Source organism: Eschrichtius robustus, chromosome 13 (genome assembly GCF_028021215.1).
Source record: "Eschrichtius robustus isolate mEscRob2 chromosome 13, mEscRob2.pri, whole genome shotgun sequence".
Taxonomy (NCBI): Eukaryota; Metazoa; Chordata; class Mammalia; order Artiodactyla; family Eschrichtiidae; genus Eschrichtius; species Eschrichtius robustus.
Genome location: NC_090836.1, coordinates 13,407,399 through 13,426,263, shown reverse-complemented (window position 1 = coordinate 13,426,263; position 18,865 = coordinate 13,407,399). Strand labels below are relative to the sequence as shown.

Here is an 18,865-nt window from a genome sequence, read left to right as displayed (position 1 = left end):
ATTGTTTCTGTATTACTTTGATCTTATTGGGTTGAATTTCGAGTATTCCCTCCCCTGGTTCCTACTTTTTTCATTTTTCATTTCCTATATGTTACAAAATCCCAGCCAAGTTCAAAACTCATTTTGCATTCCCTTCAAGGTCTGCTTTTCTCAAGCCCATATTTTCATGTTAGTACTCTTCCCACAGATCTTCATCAGCAATTCAAACCTGATGACATTATGATTGCATCTTTAGTGCTTTTCTACTCCAACCTTGTTTATCATGCCTGCATTATTTCCAAAGATAAGGTCTAGCATAACTTCAGAGCAGAGCCTGTTAGCTGTTGCATGTGTGCAAACGGTCCAGGCTACTGAAAGATAAAGCCACTTTTCTACATTCCGGCATTATTCTTAATGTGTTCATTTGCTGGGCTGAAATCCCTTAGCAGGTCAGCTTTCGACTTCTCTTTTCTATAAGCATGTTTCCCTTTCTATCTTACTTCCTATCACCTTGTTCTTGGCTTGTTTGATGAAAAAAATATGGCTCTCGTTTCCCTTCCTTGATTATTTTCCCTTCAAACTGTTTATTCCCACCTCACCTTCTCCTTTATTTATATTTCTCTCACCACATTTCCACTAATGTAAAAGTAAGATCCATTTTCAATGACCAAAAAGCCAAGGCAAAAAGTTCTCCTTGGTCTTTTCCTTGCTTCTAGCACTTTCTGAGAATCCTAACAAAACTTTTATACATCATACCACTGCTTGGATTGCCTAAGCCATACTTTGTATATACAATCTCCTTGTCAAAGGTATACATTTTCTATCTTTTTGTTCAATTAAAATAAAAACTCTCAAAATAACATGTCCAAACTCTACAAGGTGGTGGCACATCTGGGAAGATGAATCTAGACCTAATCTAATCTAATTTCACTTTGCCTATTTTCACTCTTCCTTACCTCTGTCTGTCTTTCTCACTGACTCATTGGTGTATTCCAAAATATTTCCTTAGGCTCTCCTAGATGTCAGGCAGGGTAGCAATCACAGGGGAATACAGATAAGGAAGATAATTCTTGGCCTCAAGGAGGTTCATAGTTTTATAAAAAAAATAAGAGGTAAAACAACTGATGGTGATACTACATGACAAATGCTACTGGTATTTATATACCAGTATTAATTCTCCTGGCATTATATACCTAAGCGAAGGACAGTATGAACAATTAATTCTGCCTTGAAAGGATCATAGAGAGATTTGACAGAGTATGAAAGTTTCACTTAAATCTTTAAAAACAGCTAACAGGAGGGGAGAAGGCTATAACAGACACAGAAAATGGTATAACAAAGACAGAAATTACCTGGGATGTTTACAAATAGCAAAAATGACCATACAAAATAGCAGCAAAGATATCCTTTTAACTGATGTTCTTATTTTACCATAGAAGAGTACCTACCTCCCTCGTAGAGTTGTTGTGAAGGTTAAATGTAAATATATATAAAGCCCTTAAAATAGTACCTGTCACACAGTAAATGCTCAAGAAATGTTACTTATTATTACTGTTATATTATAGATTATATCACATGTATTTCGTCTATTCAAAATATTTTATTTATTTACTTATTTTTTTCTGGTTCCTGGCTTGGTTCTGGACCATTGTAGCTGCTGAATAAGTGATCTTATACATGTCTGAAGAGCTGAGGTGGCTGCTACAGCCTCCACTGTAAAAGAATCAAGAGCAATGACAACCATAGCTAAGAAGTGTACCATAAGAAAAATAAACTGGGCCACATCTAATTGCGATTCTCAACGAATCAGATATTTTTTGCACCTTTCTTTTTTAAGACAGAGTCAAAAGCCGGCAAAACAAGTTCATATGTAAGATTCACTGAAAAATCCTACTACTACAGTAAGCTTTGGGATCAGTACAGAATGTAATCCAGCTCAATAGCTTTCATCTCCTACAGTTACACCAAAGGTCATATACATTACTTCATTTGAAGTTATAATCAGATTAATTTATTTGTTCAAGGTCACAAATTCTGCAAGATAGAACAAGAGTCCAGGTCTTCTAGCTCCTATGAACATGGCTCCTTCCCCTAAAACATTTTGAGAGATTCCTAAACAAGATTAAACCAAAAGTAGGCTACGAATCACTTAGTTGAGCAAAAATGTAAACACACCCTGGCTAAGTTTTTACTTACAATGATGTATAATACTGGACTAACGTAGTTACGTATTTCCACCTTTCTCTCTTTAGAGAATTGTGTTTGAGAGAATAATAGAAATGGCTATCGAAATTGTAAGATAAAAATTATTATGAATGTAAATGACAAACCCCTTTCCTTTTGAGATTTATGATGCTAAATTAATGGGAAAACAAAAGCCATGAAGAATTCCAAACATGAGAGAAGAAATGTTACCAGACTTGCCCTCCTGCCATAAGTAACTATATAACTGAGCAAAATATATAAGGCAACTATTTTTAGGCACTGGGAAATTGCCAGCTCAAGATACAGACCTTAAGATAATTAAGATAGACAAATAAGCAGACAAGGACTTTAATCAGCTGTTACAAATATGTTCAAGGATTTTAAAGAAAGAATGATCTCAATGAGTGAAAAAATGGGAAATAGCAGAAAACTTAAAATTCTAAAAAAGAATAAATGGATTCTAAAACTAAAAATGTTCAGGAGCATAAATTTCAATGGATGGGCATAAAAGTAAATTTAAGGTGGAAAGTAAGGGTCAATGAACTTGAAGAAAGATCCACGTATATTAGCCAAGCAGAAAAACAGAGGTGGGGGAGAAAGATTAAAATTAAAATGAATAGGCCCCAGTAAGCTGTGAGACAATATCTAACACTCAGGTACTTGGGTCCTAGAAGGAAAGAGAGTGGGGCAGAGAAGTCCTAAAACAACAACCTACAAATCCAAGAAGCTCAGCAAACTACAAAAGCAGGATGAATACAAAGAAAACCACATTTAGGCACATCACAGTCAAATTAGTGAAAAACAAAGATAAAGAGAAAATACTGACTGGGTATTTGATAAAACATTACTTATAGGAAAACAAGAAGAAATAGAATTCCAAGAAATGGAATGATATGGTTAAGTGCTGAAATAAAAATAAAACTGTAACCTGAAACTCTATATTCAGCAAACCATCCTTGAAACATGGGGGTGAAATAAAGACATTTTCCAATGAACAAAATCTGAGAGAATTAATCACCAGCAGACTACAGGAAGGATAAAAGATGGAAATGACATGTAAAAGACTAGTTTTACTTAGTTTTTTTTCCTTTTAATTTCCTTAAAAGACAAATGACTGTCAAAACAAAAATCACATCATTTTGAGGAATAGTTTATAAATAGTTGGAAGAAGAAGTACATTAAAATAATTCAAAGGACTAATGAGGGTGTAGATGGAACTGCTGTAAGGTTTTTACATTTGTGACATTTGAAGTGTAAAGTGGAATACAGGCATACCTTATTTTATTGTGCTTTGCTTTATTGCGCTTTGCATTATTACACTTTACAGATATTGCATTTTCTACCAATTGAAGGTGTGTGTTAACCCTGCATCAAGCAAGTCTATTGGCGCCATTTTTCCAACAGCAGTTGCTCACTCTGTGTCTCTGTGCCACATTCTGGTAATTCTTGATATATTTCAAAAATTTTCATTACTATTATATTTGTTATAGTGATCTGTGATCAGAAATCTTTGATGTTACTACTGCAAAAAAGATTACAACTCTTTGAAGGCACAGATGATGGTTAGCACTTTTTGCAATAAAGTATTTTTTAACTAAGGTATGTATATTGTTTTTTTAGACATAATGCTATAGTACACTTAATAGATTATAGTACAGTGTAAACATAACTTTTATATGAACTGAGAAACCAAAAAATTCATGTGATTTGCTTTATTGCAATATTCGCTTCATTGCAGTGGTCTGGACCCAAACTTGCACTATCTCTATGGTACATCTGTAATGTTAATTCTAAGTAGACTGTGATAAGTTAAAAATGCATACTGTAATTTGCTAGAGCAACTACTAAAAAAATACAAAGAGGTTGTAGATAAAAAGCCAATAGAAAAAATAAAAATGAAGTGCTGTATCTGATGAATGCAAAAGGTGGCAGGAAAAGAGGAACAAAAATAGATCAGAACAAGGAGGAAACAAATGGCAAGATGATAGACTTAAATCCTATCATATCAATAATTATGTGAAGTGTATATGGACAAAACATTTCAATTAAAAAGCAGAGATTACCACAATGAATTTTTTAAACATCTGTCTCTAAGGGATAACGTTAAATATATAACCACAGATGGGCTGAAAATAAAAGGATGGGAAAAAGATATACCATGAAAATGGTAAGCACAAGAAAGCCAGTGTGGCTAGATTAATATTAGACCAAGTGGACATTCAGACAAAGGTCTAGTACCAGAGATAACAAGGGACATGTCATAATGATGAATAAGCTAATTCAACAGGTAAACATACCAATCCTAAAAGTGTCTATACTTAACAACAGAGCTCCACAATAAAGTTAGAAAAAGCTGACAAAACTAAAAGGATAAGTATGCAAATCCACAATCACATCTGGAGATTTTAACAGCCCTCTCAACAATTAATAGAACAAGTATACCAAAGTGAAACCAAGCAAATCAGATCTAAAAAGTGTGATCAACCAACCTGAGCTCTTTGAAAAGACTAATAAAACTGGCAGACCCCTAGCAAGACTCTGTTTTCTACCAAAACAAAACAAAGAACAACAATAACAACAACAGAAAACAAAAATGACCAATATCAGGAATAAAAAAGGAGACATAACCATAGACCCTACAGACATCAGGCTAATAAGAGAATATTACAAACACTTCAGACCAATAAATTTAGCAACTCATATATGTGTACAATGAAAAGCCACTAAGCAAACTCCTTATACACAGAACAACGTGATAGATCTCACAGCTATTACCTCGGGGGTGGGGGAGGGGAACAAGCACAAAAGAGTACATACTATATAAGTATAATGTTCCAAAACTGGCAAAGCTAATCTATGGTGATAAAATCAGATCAGTTATTGCACCTGGAGCAGAAGGTAAAAAAGAGTGGAACTGACTGCAAAGGGGAACAAAGGATATTTCTGGTATGATGGAATATACAGATTGTCAAAACTCATCATATCGTACACTTAACACTTGAACTTTATTGAATGTAAATGTACCTCAGTGAAGTTGATTTTGAAGAAAACAATAACAGTTTTAAAAAATACTACAGAAATAGGATGAAACATGAGTTTAGTCCATAAATTTTTTTAATTTAAAAAATCTTTCAAAACATAACTTCGTTTATGTTATATACCTTCTTAACAAAATAGGAAGCATAAACTGTGGGCCAGGAAGTGCATGATACTTCACAAAGATGTGCCTTTAATTCATGGTAAGATCTAGCACAGTGCCTTGGGAGACAGCTGGGTTACAACTGAAAAAGCAATACACCTGAAGCCAGAAGACCTGGGTTCAAATAATGACTTATGTGATCAATTAGCTTTGAACCTTAGGCAAGTCTCTCCATCTTAAGTTTCTTCATCAACTACAGGGCTGGTGTGAAGGTGAAGAAATATTATTCTAAAGTATCTGGTAAAACACCTCACAGACAAAGTTATATTACTCACAGTAATAGACACTGATTAGATGAAGAAATGAAGGAGATAAACAATGACATGGACACGGATACAAGCCAACAGGAACAGGGGAGAGCGTGTTTCTAGTCACATTTCTGTCTGTGGCTGCGATGGGTGGGGTGGAGGATGGAACAGAAGTGTCCAAGCATGAGGACCTAATACCATGTTCCTATCTATGCAGTAGGTGCAGTGAGTAGGACAGGGTTCGCTGCCGGCCCAGAATGAATATACTTTCACTGTGACCTGGATCACGGTATTCTGGGCTAACTCCCTTGTCCTGGTGAGGAGCATGAAAAGGGAGGCTACTGGTCTACCTAAGACTCCAATGGGCCTTGCCCAGGTTCCTGAGAGTTGCAGCATCTTCTATTACTGGGGGCCTTTGAAACGCCAACATAACTGATGTCCCACTCTTTAAAGTGTTCCACTCTTCCCTATCCTTGGGTTTTCAGAGATTTCGCTCTAAATGAAACAAGCAGGGCAGAGATCTTTTGGATACAGCAGCAGTGACCAGAGTAACAGCTTCATTAATGCCTAGTTGGCTGATTTTCAGTAGAGTTCCAGGGAACGATGCTTCGTTTGAGTCTTCAAAAAGTGCACGAGTAGAAAAATCTAGAGGGTGACCACAACAAAGGGCCAGATTTAAGCCCTGAAGAGTCACGTATCTTCCAAACATGGAGCCACTAGTAGGGCACCTAAAAGTCCAATACTGAGTCACAGCACAGTATGATAAGTTATCTGATAGACGTTTTAACAGAACACTATGAGGGCATGCAGAGGGGATAATAAACCAAGTGGTGGGGGAGGAAGCAGTATTGGGGAAATATCCTCGAAAAGAGTGACAACTATGCTGAACCTAAAGATGTTCAAGAGTTATTTGGGCAAAAGGCATTCCAGGCAGGGACACAGCAGGTACAAAGACTCCAAAGGATTGTACGGTGCCATCTGCAGACCACAGCGGGTAATTCCATAGAGCTGGAGCATATGGTATGCAGGGAAAATGAGGCGATGGCAGAGGCACAGGCAGGGTCTTGAGAAAGACCTTTTTTATTTTTATTTTTATTTTTTTGTCCGTGCCACACGTCTTGCAGGATCTTAGTTCCCTGACCAGGGATCGAACCTGGGCCCCTTGCAGTGGACGTGTGGAGTCCTAACCACTGGACCACCAGGGAATTCCCCGGGAGGGTCCTTTTTTAAAGTCGGGCTGAAGGAATTTATATTGTATCTTGAAAATGAAGGGGAGCCGCTGAAGGATCTTCAGCAAGCAGTACCACAACCAAATTGGCATTTTAAAGAGATCATTCTGGCAACAGTGTGGAGAACAGATTGAAAGGGGACAAAAGTAGAGACAGGGAAAACTAGTTAGGAGACCGTTGAAGTGATCCATGTGGGGAATGACTGTGGTCTAAGAGAGCAGCACACAGAATGGAGCAAGGACGGATTAGGTACGGTAAAAAAGTAGAACTCTCAAGACTCGTTCACTGATTCATATGAAGGTGAGAAAAAGCAATCCAGCATGACTCCCAAGTTTCAACCTTGGGCGTATGACTGGCTAGACATGCTGTTTGTAAAGATAAAGAATAAGTCAAGGTACATTTCAAAATATAAAAAACAATGACACTGCCCTAAATTTAAGAAGAAAAAATTAACACAAACAAAGCACACGCTGCCTTAGACAGTATGGATATGGATCTCTGAGAAAAATCAAACCCTAAATTCACAGAGAGGAATAAGTCAGTTAAAGAAATTCCTGTCTAACATATGTTGATGAGTGAATAATCAAAAGAATAACGCAGAAGGCAATTCACTAACAAGAGAGCCATCTACTGCCTTACAAGGATAGTGCAGTGATGAAATGCCACCAAAAAAATGTGGAAGAAAGCCAAGTTTGCGACCATTTCCCACTGCACATGTATTCATAAAGTATCTGACCCCCCACCAAAACAAACTCCAAGTGGTTAGCGCTTTCAGCTAATAGCCAAATGCTCTGACTCACTTATTTCTTCTAAAAACATCAATTCAATATATACCATCATTTCAATATAAAACCTGGCTTACCTGCCATCATTGCTATCATACTGGCTTTATAGACATTCGTAAGAGATCCAAGTTCTCCTGTTGCTAAGATGGTTTTCAGATGAGCCCCCCCACAGGCCTTGCGAAACTGACGAATCTCATCATACAGGGCTGGGGAAGGAAATAATTGAGGCAGTTACAAAGCAGGCAAGTGATAACATAACTTGGCAGCCACTCAGAGCTGGTAGAACCCATCTCAGATTTAGGAAACATGAACCATTTGTCACTTTCTAAAAATCACCCCAATTTAATATCGCCTCAGGCATTCTGTTGCAGTTCACATCCTGTTACAAGGAATGCTTAGTTTGCTACCATGAAACTCTTTCTATGCCCTGGCCCAAGGTCCTGAGCCATGGAGCTTTTAAAATATCATTATAATGGCATGCAAATTACAAATAGTTTTTACCGCTTCCATATGATGGTTACTTAGAATAAAAAAGAAATCCATCTACCAGATAAACAGGGGTATGCTACTTTGCAAAGTAAAGAAAAAAATCCTCAGGTCCTTATTAATTCTCACATTCACACAAAATAAGTTCTCTTGTTGGAATATAAAGCAGGCCTTTCCTGAGAGCTCTGCTAATGGTAATAAAGACATAAGAGCTTGCCCCACTATCTGCCAGGGTATGTGTCTATATATCAGACTATAAAGTGCTGAGCCTGGCCAGGTAGTGATGGATGTATGTACACAAATCCAGCTGTAGAGGAATTCAGAGATGCAGCTTTGAATCTATTAACCCCTGACCCCAATAGCACATCTGGCTTTCTAGAACTCCATATAGCACTCTGAAAGTAGCTGGATTAAAAAAAAAAAAAAAAAAAAAATTAGTCTCAAGTCAGCAAACTCAGTCAAACCTTGTAAGTCATAACAAGATAAACAAAACTTGTCTTCTCAATCCTAGAAAACTTGAACTTAACCTGAACCTCGACAGTGAAAACTGAACACAAATAAAGGCAAGGATTCTATTACAAGATGCACAGTAAAGTCCAGTGTTCATTGCCTCCAAGAGGTACCCACGGGCTTTTTAAGAAAGAATTGAATATTTTCACAAATCCCTAACAATTAGTAGTTTTGAGTATTAGAGACGATCTGAGATGCCACACCTCCCACCTCACCCTGTGTATCCCACGTAAACTATGAGAAAATCATCTTACCCACACATCCAATATGACAACATGTGAGAATGGTATAAACAGCCAAAGACTGTGTGGCAATAACAATTTATATTCTTTTAACTCAGAGCATAAATCTTGGATGGAATGACATTTGCTGAGTTACCAAATCTAAAAAGAGAAAGTTGTCCTCTAAGAACCTGCTGACAAGGAAATCTCTTGATCTAAAAATTCTAAACATTTTTAAATTTTTAAGTTTTTTTAAATTTTAAAAATTCTTTTAGCCTTCTAAAAGAAGGCTAGGGACTTCACTGGTGGTCCAATGGTTAAGCCTCTGTGCTTCCACGGCAGAGGACAGGGATTTGATCCCTGGTCGGGGGACTAAGATCCCACATGCTGTGCTGTGTGGCCAAAAGAAAAAAAAAAACAATTCAAGGAAATCAAAAAATAACTAGAAACAAATGACAATGAAAACTCGACAACCCAAAACCTATGGGATGCAGCAAAAGCACTTCTAAGAGGGAAGTTTATAGCTATAAAAGCCTACCTCAAGACACAATAAAAATCTCAAATAAACAATCTAACCTTACACCTAAAGGAACTAGAGAAAGAAGAACAAACAAAACCCAAAGTTAGCAGAAGGAAAGAAATCATAAAGATCAGAGCAGAAATAAGTGAAATAGAAACAAAGAAAACAATAGCAAAGATCAATAAAACTAAAAGCTGGTTCTTTGAGAAGATAAACAAAATTGATAAACCATTAGCCAGACTCATCAAGAAAAAGAGGGAGAGGACTCAAATTGATAAATTAGAAATGAAAAAGGAGAAGTTATGACACCGCAGAAATACAAAGCATCCTAAGAGACTACTACAAGCAACTCTACGCTAATAAAATGGACAACCTGGAAGAAATGGACAAATTCTTAGAAATGTATAACCTTCCAAGACTGAACCAGGAAGAAATAGAAAATATGAACAGACCAATCACAAGGAATGAAATTGAAACTGTGATTAAAAATCTTCCAACAAACAAAAGTCCAGGACCAGATGGCTTCACAGGTGAATTCTGTCAAACATTTAGAGAAGAGCTAACACCCATCCTTCTCAAGCTCTTCCAAAAAACTGCAGAGGAAGGAACATTCCCAAACTCATTCTATGAGGCCACCATCACCCTGATACCAAAACCAGACAAAGATACTACAAAAAAAGAAAATTACAGACCAATATCACTGATGAATATAGATGCAAAAATCCTCGACAAAATACTAGCAAACAGAATCCAACAACACATTAAAAGGATCATACACCACGATCAAGTGGGATTTATCCCAGGGATGCAAGGATTCTGCAATATACGCAAACCAACGTGATACACCATATTAACAAACTGAAGAATAAAAACCATATGATCATCTCAATAGATGCAGAAAAAGCTTTTGACAAAATTCAACACCCATTTATGATAAAAACTCTCCAGAAAGTGGGCATAGAGGGAACCTACCTCAACATAATAAAAGCCATATATGACAAACCCACAGCAAACATCATTCTCAATGCTGAAAAACTGAAAGCATTTCCTCTAAGATTAGGAACAAGACAAGATGTCCACTCTCACCACTATTATTCAACACAGTTTTGGAAGTCCTAGCCACGGCAATCAGAGAAGAAAAAGAAATAAAAGGAGGGCTTCCCTGGTGGCGTAGTGGTTAAGAATCCACCTGCCAATGCAGGGGACACGGGTTCGAGCCCTGGTCCGGGAAGATCCCACATGCTGCGGAGCAACTAAGCCTGTGCGCCGCAACTACCGAGCTTGCGCTCTAGAGCCCGCATGCCACAACTACTGAAACCCGCATGCCCAGAGCCCGTGCTCCGCAACAAGAGAAGCCACCGTGATGAGAAGCCCACGCACCGCAACAAAGAGCAGTCCCCGCTCGCCGCAACTAGAGAAAGCCCGCGTGCAGAAACAAAGACCCAACGCAGACCATAAAAAAAAAGAAATAAAAGGAATACAAATTGGAAAAGAAGAAGTAAAACTGTCACTGTTTGCAGATGACATGATACTTTACATAGAGAATCCTAAAGATGCCACCAGAAAACTACTAGAGCTAATCAGTGAATTTGGTAAAGTTGCAGGATACAAAATTAATACGCAGAAATCTCTTGCATTCCTATACACTAATGATGAAAAATCTGAAAGAGAGATTAAGGAAACACTCCCATTTACCACTGCAACAAAAAGAATAAAATACCTAGGAATAAACCTACCTAGGGAGACAAAAGACCTGTATGCAGAAAACTATAAGACACTGATGAAAGAAATTAAAGATGATACCAACTGATGGAGAGATATACCATGTTCTTGGATTGGAAGAATCAATATTGTGAAAATGACTATACTACCCAAAGCAATCTACAGATTCAATGCAGTCCCTATCAAATTACCAATGGCATTCTTTACAGAACTAGAACAAAAAATTTTAAAATTTGTATGGAGACACAAAAGACCCCGAATAGCCAAAGCAGTCTTGAGGGGAAAAAAACAGAGTTGGAGGAATCAGACCCCTGACTTCAGACTATACTACAAAGCTACAGTAATCAAGACAATATGGTACTGGCACAAAAACAGAAACATTGATCAATGGAACAAGATAGAAAGCCGAGAGTTAAACCCACGCACCTATGGTCAACTAATCTATGACAAAGGAGCCAAGGATATACAATGGAGAAAAGACAGTCTCTTCAATAAGTGGTGCTGGGAAAACTGGACAGCTACATGTAAAAGAATGAAATTAGAACACTCCCTAACACCATACACAAAAATAAACTCAAAATGGATTCGAGACCTAAATGTAAGACAGGACACTATAAAACTCTTAGAGGAAAATATAGGCAGAACACTCTATGACATAAATCACAGCAAGATCTTTTTTGATCCACCGCCTAGAGTAATGAAAATAAAAACAAATGGAACCTAATGAAACTTAAAAGCTTTTGCTCCTCAAAGGAAACCAAAGACAAGACGAAAAGACAACCCTCAGAATGGGAGAAAATATTTGCAAATGAATCAACGGACAAAGGATTAATCTCCAAAATATATAAACAGCTCATGCAGCTCAATATTAATAAAACAAACAAGCCAATCCAAAAATGGGCAGAAGACCTAAATAGACACTTATTCAAAGAAGACATACAGATGGCCAAGAAGCACATGAAAAGCTGCTCAACATCACTAATTATTAGAGAAATGCAAATCAAAACTACAATGAGGTATCACCTCACACCAGTTAGAATGGGTATCATCAGAAAATCTACAAACAACAAATGCTGGAGAGGGTGTGGAGAAAAGGGAACCCTCTTGCACGGTTGGTGGGAATGTAAACTGATACAGTCACTATGGAGAACAGTATGGAGGTTCCTTAAAAAACTAAAAATAGAATTACCATATGATCCAGCAATCCCACTACTGGGCATATGCCCAGAGAAAACCATAATTCAAAAAGACACACGCACCCCAGTGGTCACTGCAGCACTATTTACAATAGCCAGGTCATGGGAGCAACCTAAATGCCCATCAACAGACGAATGGATAAAGAAGAAGTGGTACATATATACAATGGAATATTACTCAGCCATAAAAAGGAACGAAATTGGGTCATTTGTTGAGACGTGGATGGATCTAGAGACTGTCATACAGAGTGAAGTAAGTCAGAAAGAGAAAAACAAATATCGTATATTAATGCATATATGTGGAACCTAGAAAAATGGTACAGATGAACCGGTTTGCAGGGCAGAAATTGAGACACAGATGTAGAGAACAAACGTATGGACACTAAGGGGGGAAAGCGGCAGGGGTTGAGGGTGGTGGTGGTGTGATGAATTGGGCGATTGGGATTGACATGTATACACTGATGTGTATAAAATGGATGACTAATAAGAACCTGCTGTACAAAAAAATAAATAAAATTTAAAAATTTTAAAAAAGAAAAGAAGAAGGCTAATCTGCAGTTAACTTATGATTTAATTAATGATTTTTCTTCCTAGTACAATGTTGCCATCAAAAGCAAGCTTAAGAGTGAAACCAATGTGGATTTAAAACCCAACTCTGTCACTTCCTGCGTGACCTCAGGCAAGTTATTTCTCTCAGCCTCACTTCCATCCTTAAAGTGTCAATAACAATATTTACTTTATAAGGTTATATGAGGATTAAAAGAGAAGATATATATACAGTACTTCACACATTGCCTGTCTTACTGTAAGCACTCAAAAAGTTTAATCATTAAGCTCAGAATTCTAGTAAAATGAATTTTCACTAAGTGTTGTGTGATAAAAGTCAAATCATGCTGCATGGCCTGACCCAGCCAACTCTTTGTACCGCACCGAAATTTTGTTATATGGATTAGTGCTTACAACCAGTGAGCCATCAGATAAGGCTTGAAAATATTTTATCACAGCATTTGTTAAAGTGAACTTTGGCCTGTATAGCAAAATTCTTAAAACATTGATCCTGAGCATGTTTATGAACAAAATTACCACCAGCCTTTTTCTAAAACATATTACCTTTTGACCCAGTGAATTTCTTCACCTACAGTTAAAATTAACCAGAAAAGCCAGATGTATTTTATGACTCAATTATCAGCCACCTGGAGTTTACGCTTTTTAATCCATGATCCAAACAGAATTAACCAAAAATGGTCACTTCAAGCTTAACTGGATTTAACAAATATGGGACTAGTGCCTTCTGATTCTTTAACTGCCAACTCCTCAAATCATTTTACTGACCTATTTCACCACATAACAGGATCAAGGTTTTCTGAGCAAATAACTTAAATCTTTAAAAATCAACATTGGGAAAGTGGTTGTTTCTGTTACCATTCTGCCCAGAGTACACCAGGACAGTTACATCAAGAAGCACCCACCAAGTCTGGCCTTTTTAAAGCGTTGCCTGGGCTCCATCAAATGAATGCTTCTCCTTGGTCCTTTGAATCTTACTGAGTGATGCAAAGATGAAGAACAGTTAGGGATTTTCCTCAGTACTGCAGCATCAGCAATGGCAGCAGATCCAAGAGTCCAGAGGCCACCAGCCAGCAGCATGGTACCCGTGCTGGCCGGTGGAAGCAACACCAGCAGCGGCCCTGTAAGCAGCCTCTTCCTGTGGCACAGCTGGCTTATTCTCGGCTCCCTACTCTTTCATGGTCCTGCTTGTTTTCTAAGCCTGGTTCTCCAGGCTTCCCACTGATTCAGGGAGCTACTCTACATCCTCCTAACAAATCCCTTTTCAGCTTAATCAGAATTGTTTTCATTAGTTTTTAACCCACGACTCCAGTATAACACATACAGAAGACTGGGGAAGTATGGTGTAGTGGGCAACAGTGTGGGTGCTCCGACGGCTGGATTCAGATCCTAGCTCTAAACTACGTTGTCGTTTGATCTGCACAAAATTATTTAACCGTTGCCTTGGTTTTCTCATCTATAAAATGGGGATAAGAGAGGTTCACATATTTTGTGGAGTTATTTCGAGCATTAAATAGGTTACTATACATTAAAAGTTCCAAGGACAGTATCCAGCACCTAGTTAACAATCAGGGAAATGTCAGTCACTTGTTCTCCTGCTGCTGGTAGTGGCGGTGATGCCGTTACAGTTTCTGCTGCGTGCGTATCACGTTCAGAGCGCAAAGGGACTGGTGAAAGCAGAGGACACCATGAGCTACGTTTCCTAAAGAACATAAGATACGACCTCTTTGGGGCACTAGAACAGAAGTCTAGTTTACTATATCACAAACTTCTTTTAGCTTTGTTTGTTTTAACTCAGAGCCCATGCTCCTTTGGATAGCAGAGACTGCCGGTATAAGACAGTTTTGGCTACTTGCTAGTCACGTAAACTTGCAGGAATTACAATTTTTCTAAGCCTAAATTACTTAGGGGGCTTCAGTTTGCTCACGTATTTTGGGGAAGATTAAATAAAAGAATACATGTAGCTAGAAGAGTACCAGGCATTTGCTAAGCATTTAATTATTCCATACTAGTTTTCCATATTTTTCCTTATGTAGTTTCTGAAATCCAAAAATAACTTTAAAAAACAAATCAAAGCAAGTACTGTCCTAATACTTATAAAAATATACTTAGAATTTACAGATCTTACTTACAAAAGAAATAAATAAATAAACCGTTTCACTCCAACACAAACCATGGAAGCCACAAGAAGCACAGGTAGTTATGAGCACCTGACACTGCAGTAATAGTCACCCTGGAAACTAGATAAATGCCATATGCGCATCAAAGCAACCTGATGGCTGAAATGTAACCTAGTCAATCTCAAGTCATAATGTCCTTTACCATACTCAACTTTCACTTTCCTTACAATATGAATAAGCAAAACAATGGAAAAACTAATGGGTGGGTTTCCTCCTTCATTTGCAGGAAAGGACAGCAGCAGGATGTAGATTTATATAATTGCTACAGGACTATACATGTGGAGGAAATTACAAGTGAAGTAATAAGTGCAAGAGATCTCCTTCCAAAAAATTCCTCATTAGGATTCATTACCCAAAAGAATTAAGAATCCTCCAAGTTTTCAAAGCATCTTCCTTCAAAAATTCTCAAAGCGTTTTCTACACATTGAGGGACGCTCTTACCAGTGAGGGTTGAGAATTCCGGAAAACTTGGTAAGCACAACCAGCCTGAGTATGCAGTGCTGGGCCAGGGAGACAGCCTGCACGGTCAAGAGATTGTTACATACAAGGGAATTGAGCAAATAAGTAACTATACTGATGAAAATCGGAGGAAAATTTCTCACTGACAAGAAAAAGAGGCATAAATACAGAAAAGGAGAGGGCAAGAATAAACCATGTGCTGTTGGCTTGTAATGGAAGTTATCCACGTGAACTCATGTTTCTAAGACAGACAGATAGACAGATAGATACAGACAGATGTATGCGTGTTTGTATGTGTATTGTATACATTCACATATTTTGTAGAGCTTTCCACTGAGAAGGCCTAGAAACAACAACGCGGTAGCAATGAGTACACCTAGCACCCAGATCTTGGTTTCTAAATACCAGTCCTCAATAAAAGGAAGCAGAGCTCCTTGAGAAAATGGCTGATTCCAAGCCTGGGGCAGAGAAAGCTGAAAATAAGCCAGAAATATCTTTTATAAGAATTACAAGGAAGGTCTTAGAGAAAAACGGAAACATGTCAAAAGGACAGAGGAGCCAGTTTGAAGCAGCTGCCACTTTCCAACTCTGGGACACTTTGAGTACCAAAATAAATAATGATAGTAATAGATTATAATCAACTGAGTAAAATAGGCACCCATGAGTTCTTACAGAGAGGAAGAAAGGGAGGGAGGAGAAGGTAATGCTAACTAATAAGTATAGAAGAAATGATGGAATTAGAAAATCACCCTTTGGCAACTATTGGAGTAATAACTGAAGAATTATCAATGAACACTAAAACAACTGAGTACAAGTTAGATAAGGAACAGGATATTAACGTAGTCTCAAAATATCTCCATTCATAATGGATGTTAGTTACCTATTAAAATACAAAATACTTATTAATTTTACAATGGAGAAACTCGGCAGAAACCATATTAGCCAAGTAAAAAAGTAACATCATCAATAATGGGACAAATCAACATCTTGGGACTCCTGAAATAATGCACTGAGAAGAACAGAGCAAAAGTTCAGTGTTATTCCTATCAAAAATACCTAACTTGAACCTAATCATGAGAAAACACGCAACACACCCAAACTGAGGTACACTTTACCAAATAATAGACCTCTATTCTTCAAACACAAGGAAAGATTGAGGACTATTCCAGATTGAAGAAGCCTAAAGAGACATGTAACAATTGAATTTGGACCTAATTAAAACATTACTAGGATAATCTGCAAAACCTGAACAAAGTCTGTGGATTTAATGGTAGTATGATCGTGCTAATTTCCGGACTTTGATGGTGTACTGCGGCTTCGTATAAGAGCGTCCTTCTTTTCAGGAAATACACACTGAAGTATTTAATAGTAATGGATCAACAGCTCTGCAACTTAATCTCAAATAATTTGAAGAAAAATTATATCTATATCTCTATCAATCTATCTATTGATATCTATCTGCATACACACAAAGAGAGAGAGAGAGAGAGAGAGGGAAGGCAAAAAGATAAACGGGGTAGAATTTTATAATTGGGGAATCTGAGTGAAGAGAAAACAGGAGTTTTGTGTACTATTTCTGTAACTCTTCTGTAAGTTTTAAATTATTCAAAAATAAAAGTTAAAAAGTTACAACAAATGCTGTTGTAATTTATTTAGCATCCAGGTATTTTTCTCATGGGAGGGCTTTTGAAACTATCAACCGTTCTACTGTTTTGTAAAAAAAAAATGTGTGATTATATGTGGCACATATTATTTTATAACCTGCTTTTTTCCCCTTTGATATATCGTAGACATCTTTCCAAATTAATAAATACAGGTCTGTAGCACAATTTTTAATGGCTGTACAATCTTCCATTGCATGGTCGTAAATAATATATTCAATCATCTTTCTATTATTGGATATTTAAGGTTTCAGATTTTTTGCTCTTATAAACAATACTTCAGCAAACACCCTTATAGTTAAGTCTTTGCATACATCATGACATATTCCTTAGAGCATTTATTAATTTTTCTGCTCACATACTCATAATACATACTCATTGTTAAAAATTCAAACATTACAGAAACGGAAAATTCCCCACTTAAAAAAAAAAAAAGAAAGAACAATTCTTTCACGTACCAGAAAAATAATAATTTGGAAGGCTATTATAAAAGGTGACTCACAAATGAAAATGGAAGTCAAATACCTCGACTGCAAATTCGTCCGAATAATGCAAAATTTAACAAAACACACACAGCAGAGAAGTGGCTGGCATAGTGATGTCACATTAAGAAAGCTGATAATCAATGTTCTGACTTATAACGAGGTTTTCAGGAGTGGTGAGAGTGGGTATACGAAAAACCCAGGATGGACTACGTTGTGGATGCTTAATCAATACAACGGCACAACCAGCAGAGGTGTGGTCTCCTGTCTGTCCCGTCTCATCCCTCCTACGGGTGCTACACTGAGGAAGAGGAACGGAGGTCATAGCCTGACCTTCAGCTTGTCACTGCCAGTGGGAACAACAGGCGGCGCTGTGCTGGTGGAGTGGTCCCTGGTGGGACTCAGAGAACTCAGCCACTCTGGGAAAGGCCTGTGTGCATGAGACTACTGCTCCGAGGGGTGGAGGGGCTCACACTGCATCAGTTTCAAACAGCATCCAAAACAGGGTGACCGCTGGGCTCTACCTTCTGCCTCCCCGTGTTAGCAGGAACTCTCATCTAAAGCATTCTATTTTTCTCTACCTAAAATTATCCTCTTTCTTTCCGGCTCCCACCTAAAAGGAAAAACAGATTCCTAATTTTGTGGCTGCTGGCAACTTGTTAAGTTTTCTGGAAAAAGCACTGCTGTAGACATAGAAAACTATGTTAGTGAAGCTTTCATGTGTAGGAATTATGAACTGAGTAAGAATCCAAGTGTTTAAAGACAGTATCTCCTATCTACAAGGCATGAAGTAGATTTCCCTTTATGTTTCATGCTATTCAAAGTCACTTCAAAAATAACTGTTAACGAACAGATCTAAGCAGTTATTTTTTGAGTACCGGAAAGATGTTCAACACTGCACATGAGTGGCCTGAAAATAACTCTTAAGATAATTATATGTACAGTCAAACACTTAATATAGAATTATACAGCAACCTTTTCATCTAAAAAAGCCACAAAATGTTCAACAACAGTTGTCATCCACTAAGGCAACTAATTAATCTTGTAAGACTAAAACAGAGATGAGCTAAAACACGAGGTAGTAAAATAACCTGCAAGAGATAAAACACACACATTTTTGTCAATAGTATTTGAAGTTTTGAAGAATCGTAGCATTAAAAGAAATAATAATAAAATAAAAGCATACAGCTGCCGTAAGTATCTCCAGATTTTTTTCTTT

At 37.5% G+C, this 18,865-nt stretch overlaps 1 protein-coding gene across 5 annotated transcripts in view; it reads right to left on the bottom strand.

Moving 5' to 3' along the window:
- DERA (deoxyribose-phosphate aldolase) overlaps nucleotides 1-18,865 on the bottom strand; it is a 138,822-nt gene that overhangs the window by 63,772 nt on the left and 56,185 nt on the right. For 4 of the 5 annotated variants that reach the window (XR_011076022.1, XR_011076023.1, XR_011076024.1 and 1 more), the window contains exon 6: nucleotides 7,723-7,851. The exons of the other annotated variant lie outside the window; for it this stretch is intronic. Coding sequence is in view for 1 of the 4 variants with exons in the window: in XM_068561343.1 (XP_068417444.1) it covers nucleotides 7,723-7,851 (129 nt within the window). In the remaining 3 variants the exon portion in view is untranslated. The remainder of the gene's footprint in view (nucleotides 1-7,722; nucleotides 7,852-18,865) is intronic. 5 annotated transcript variants of the gene reach the window in all.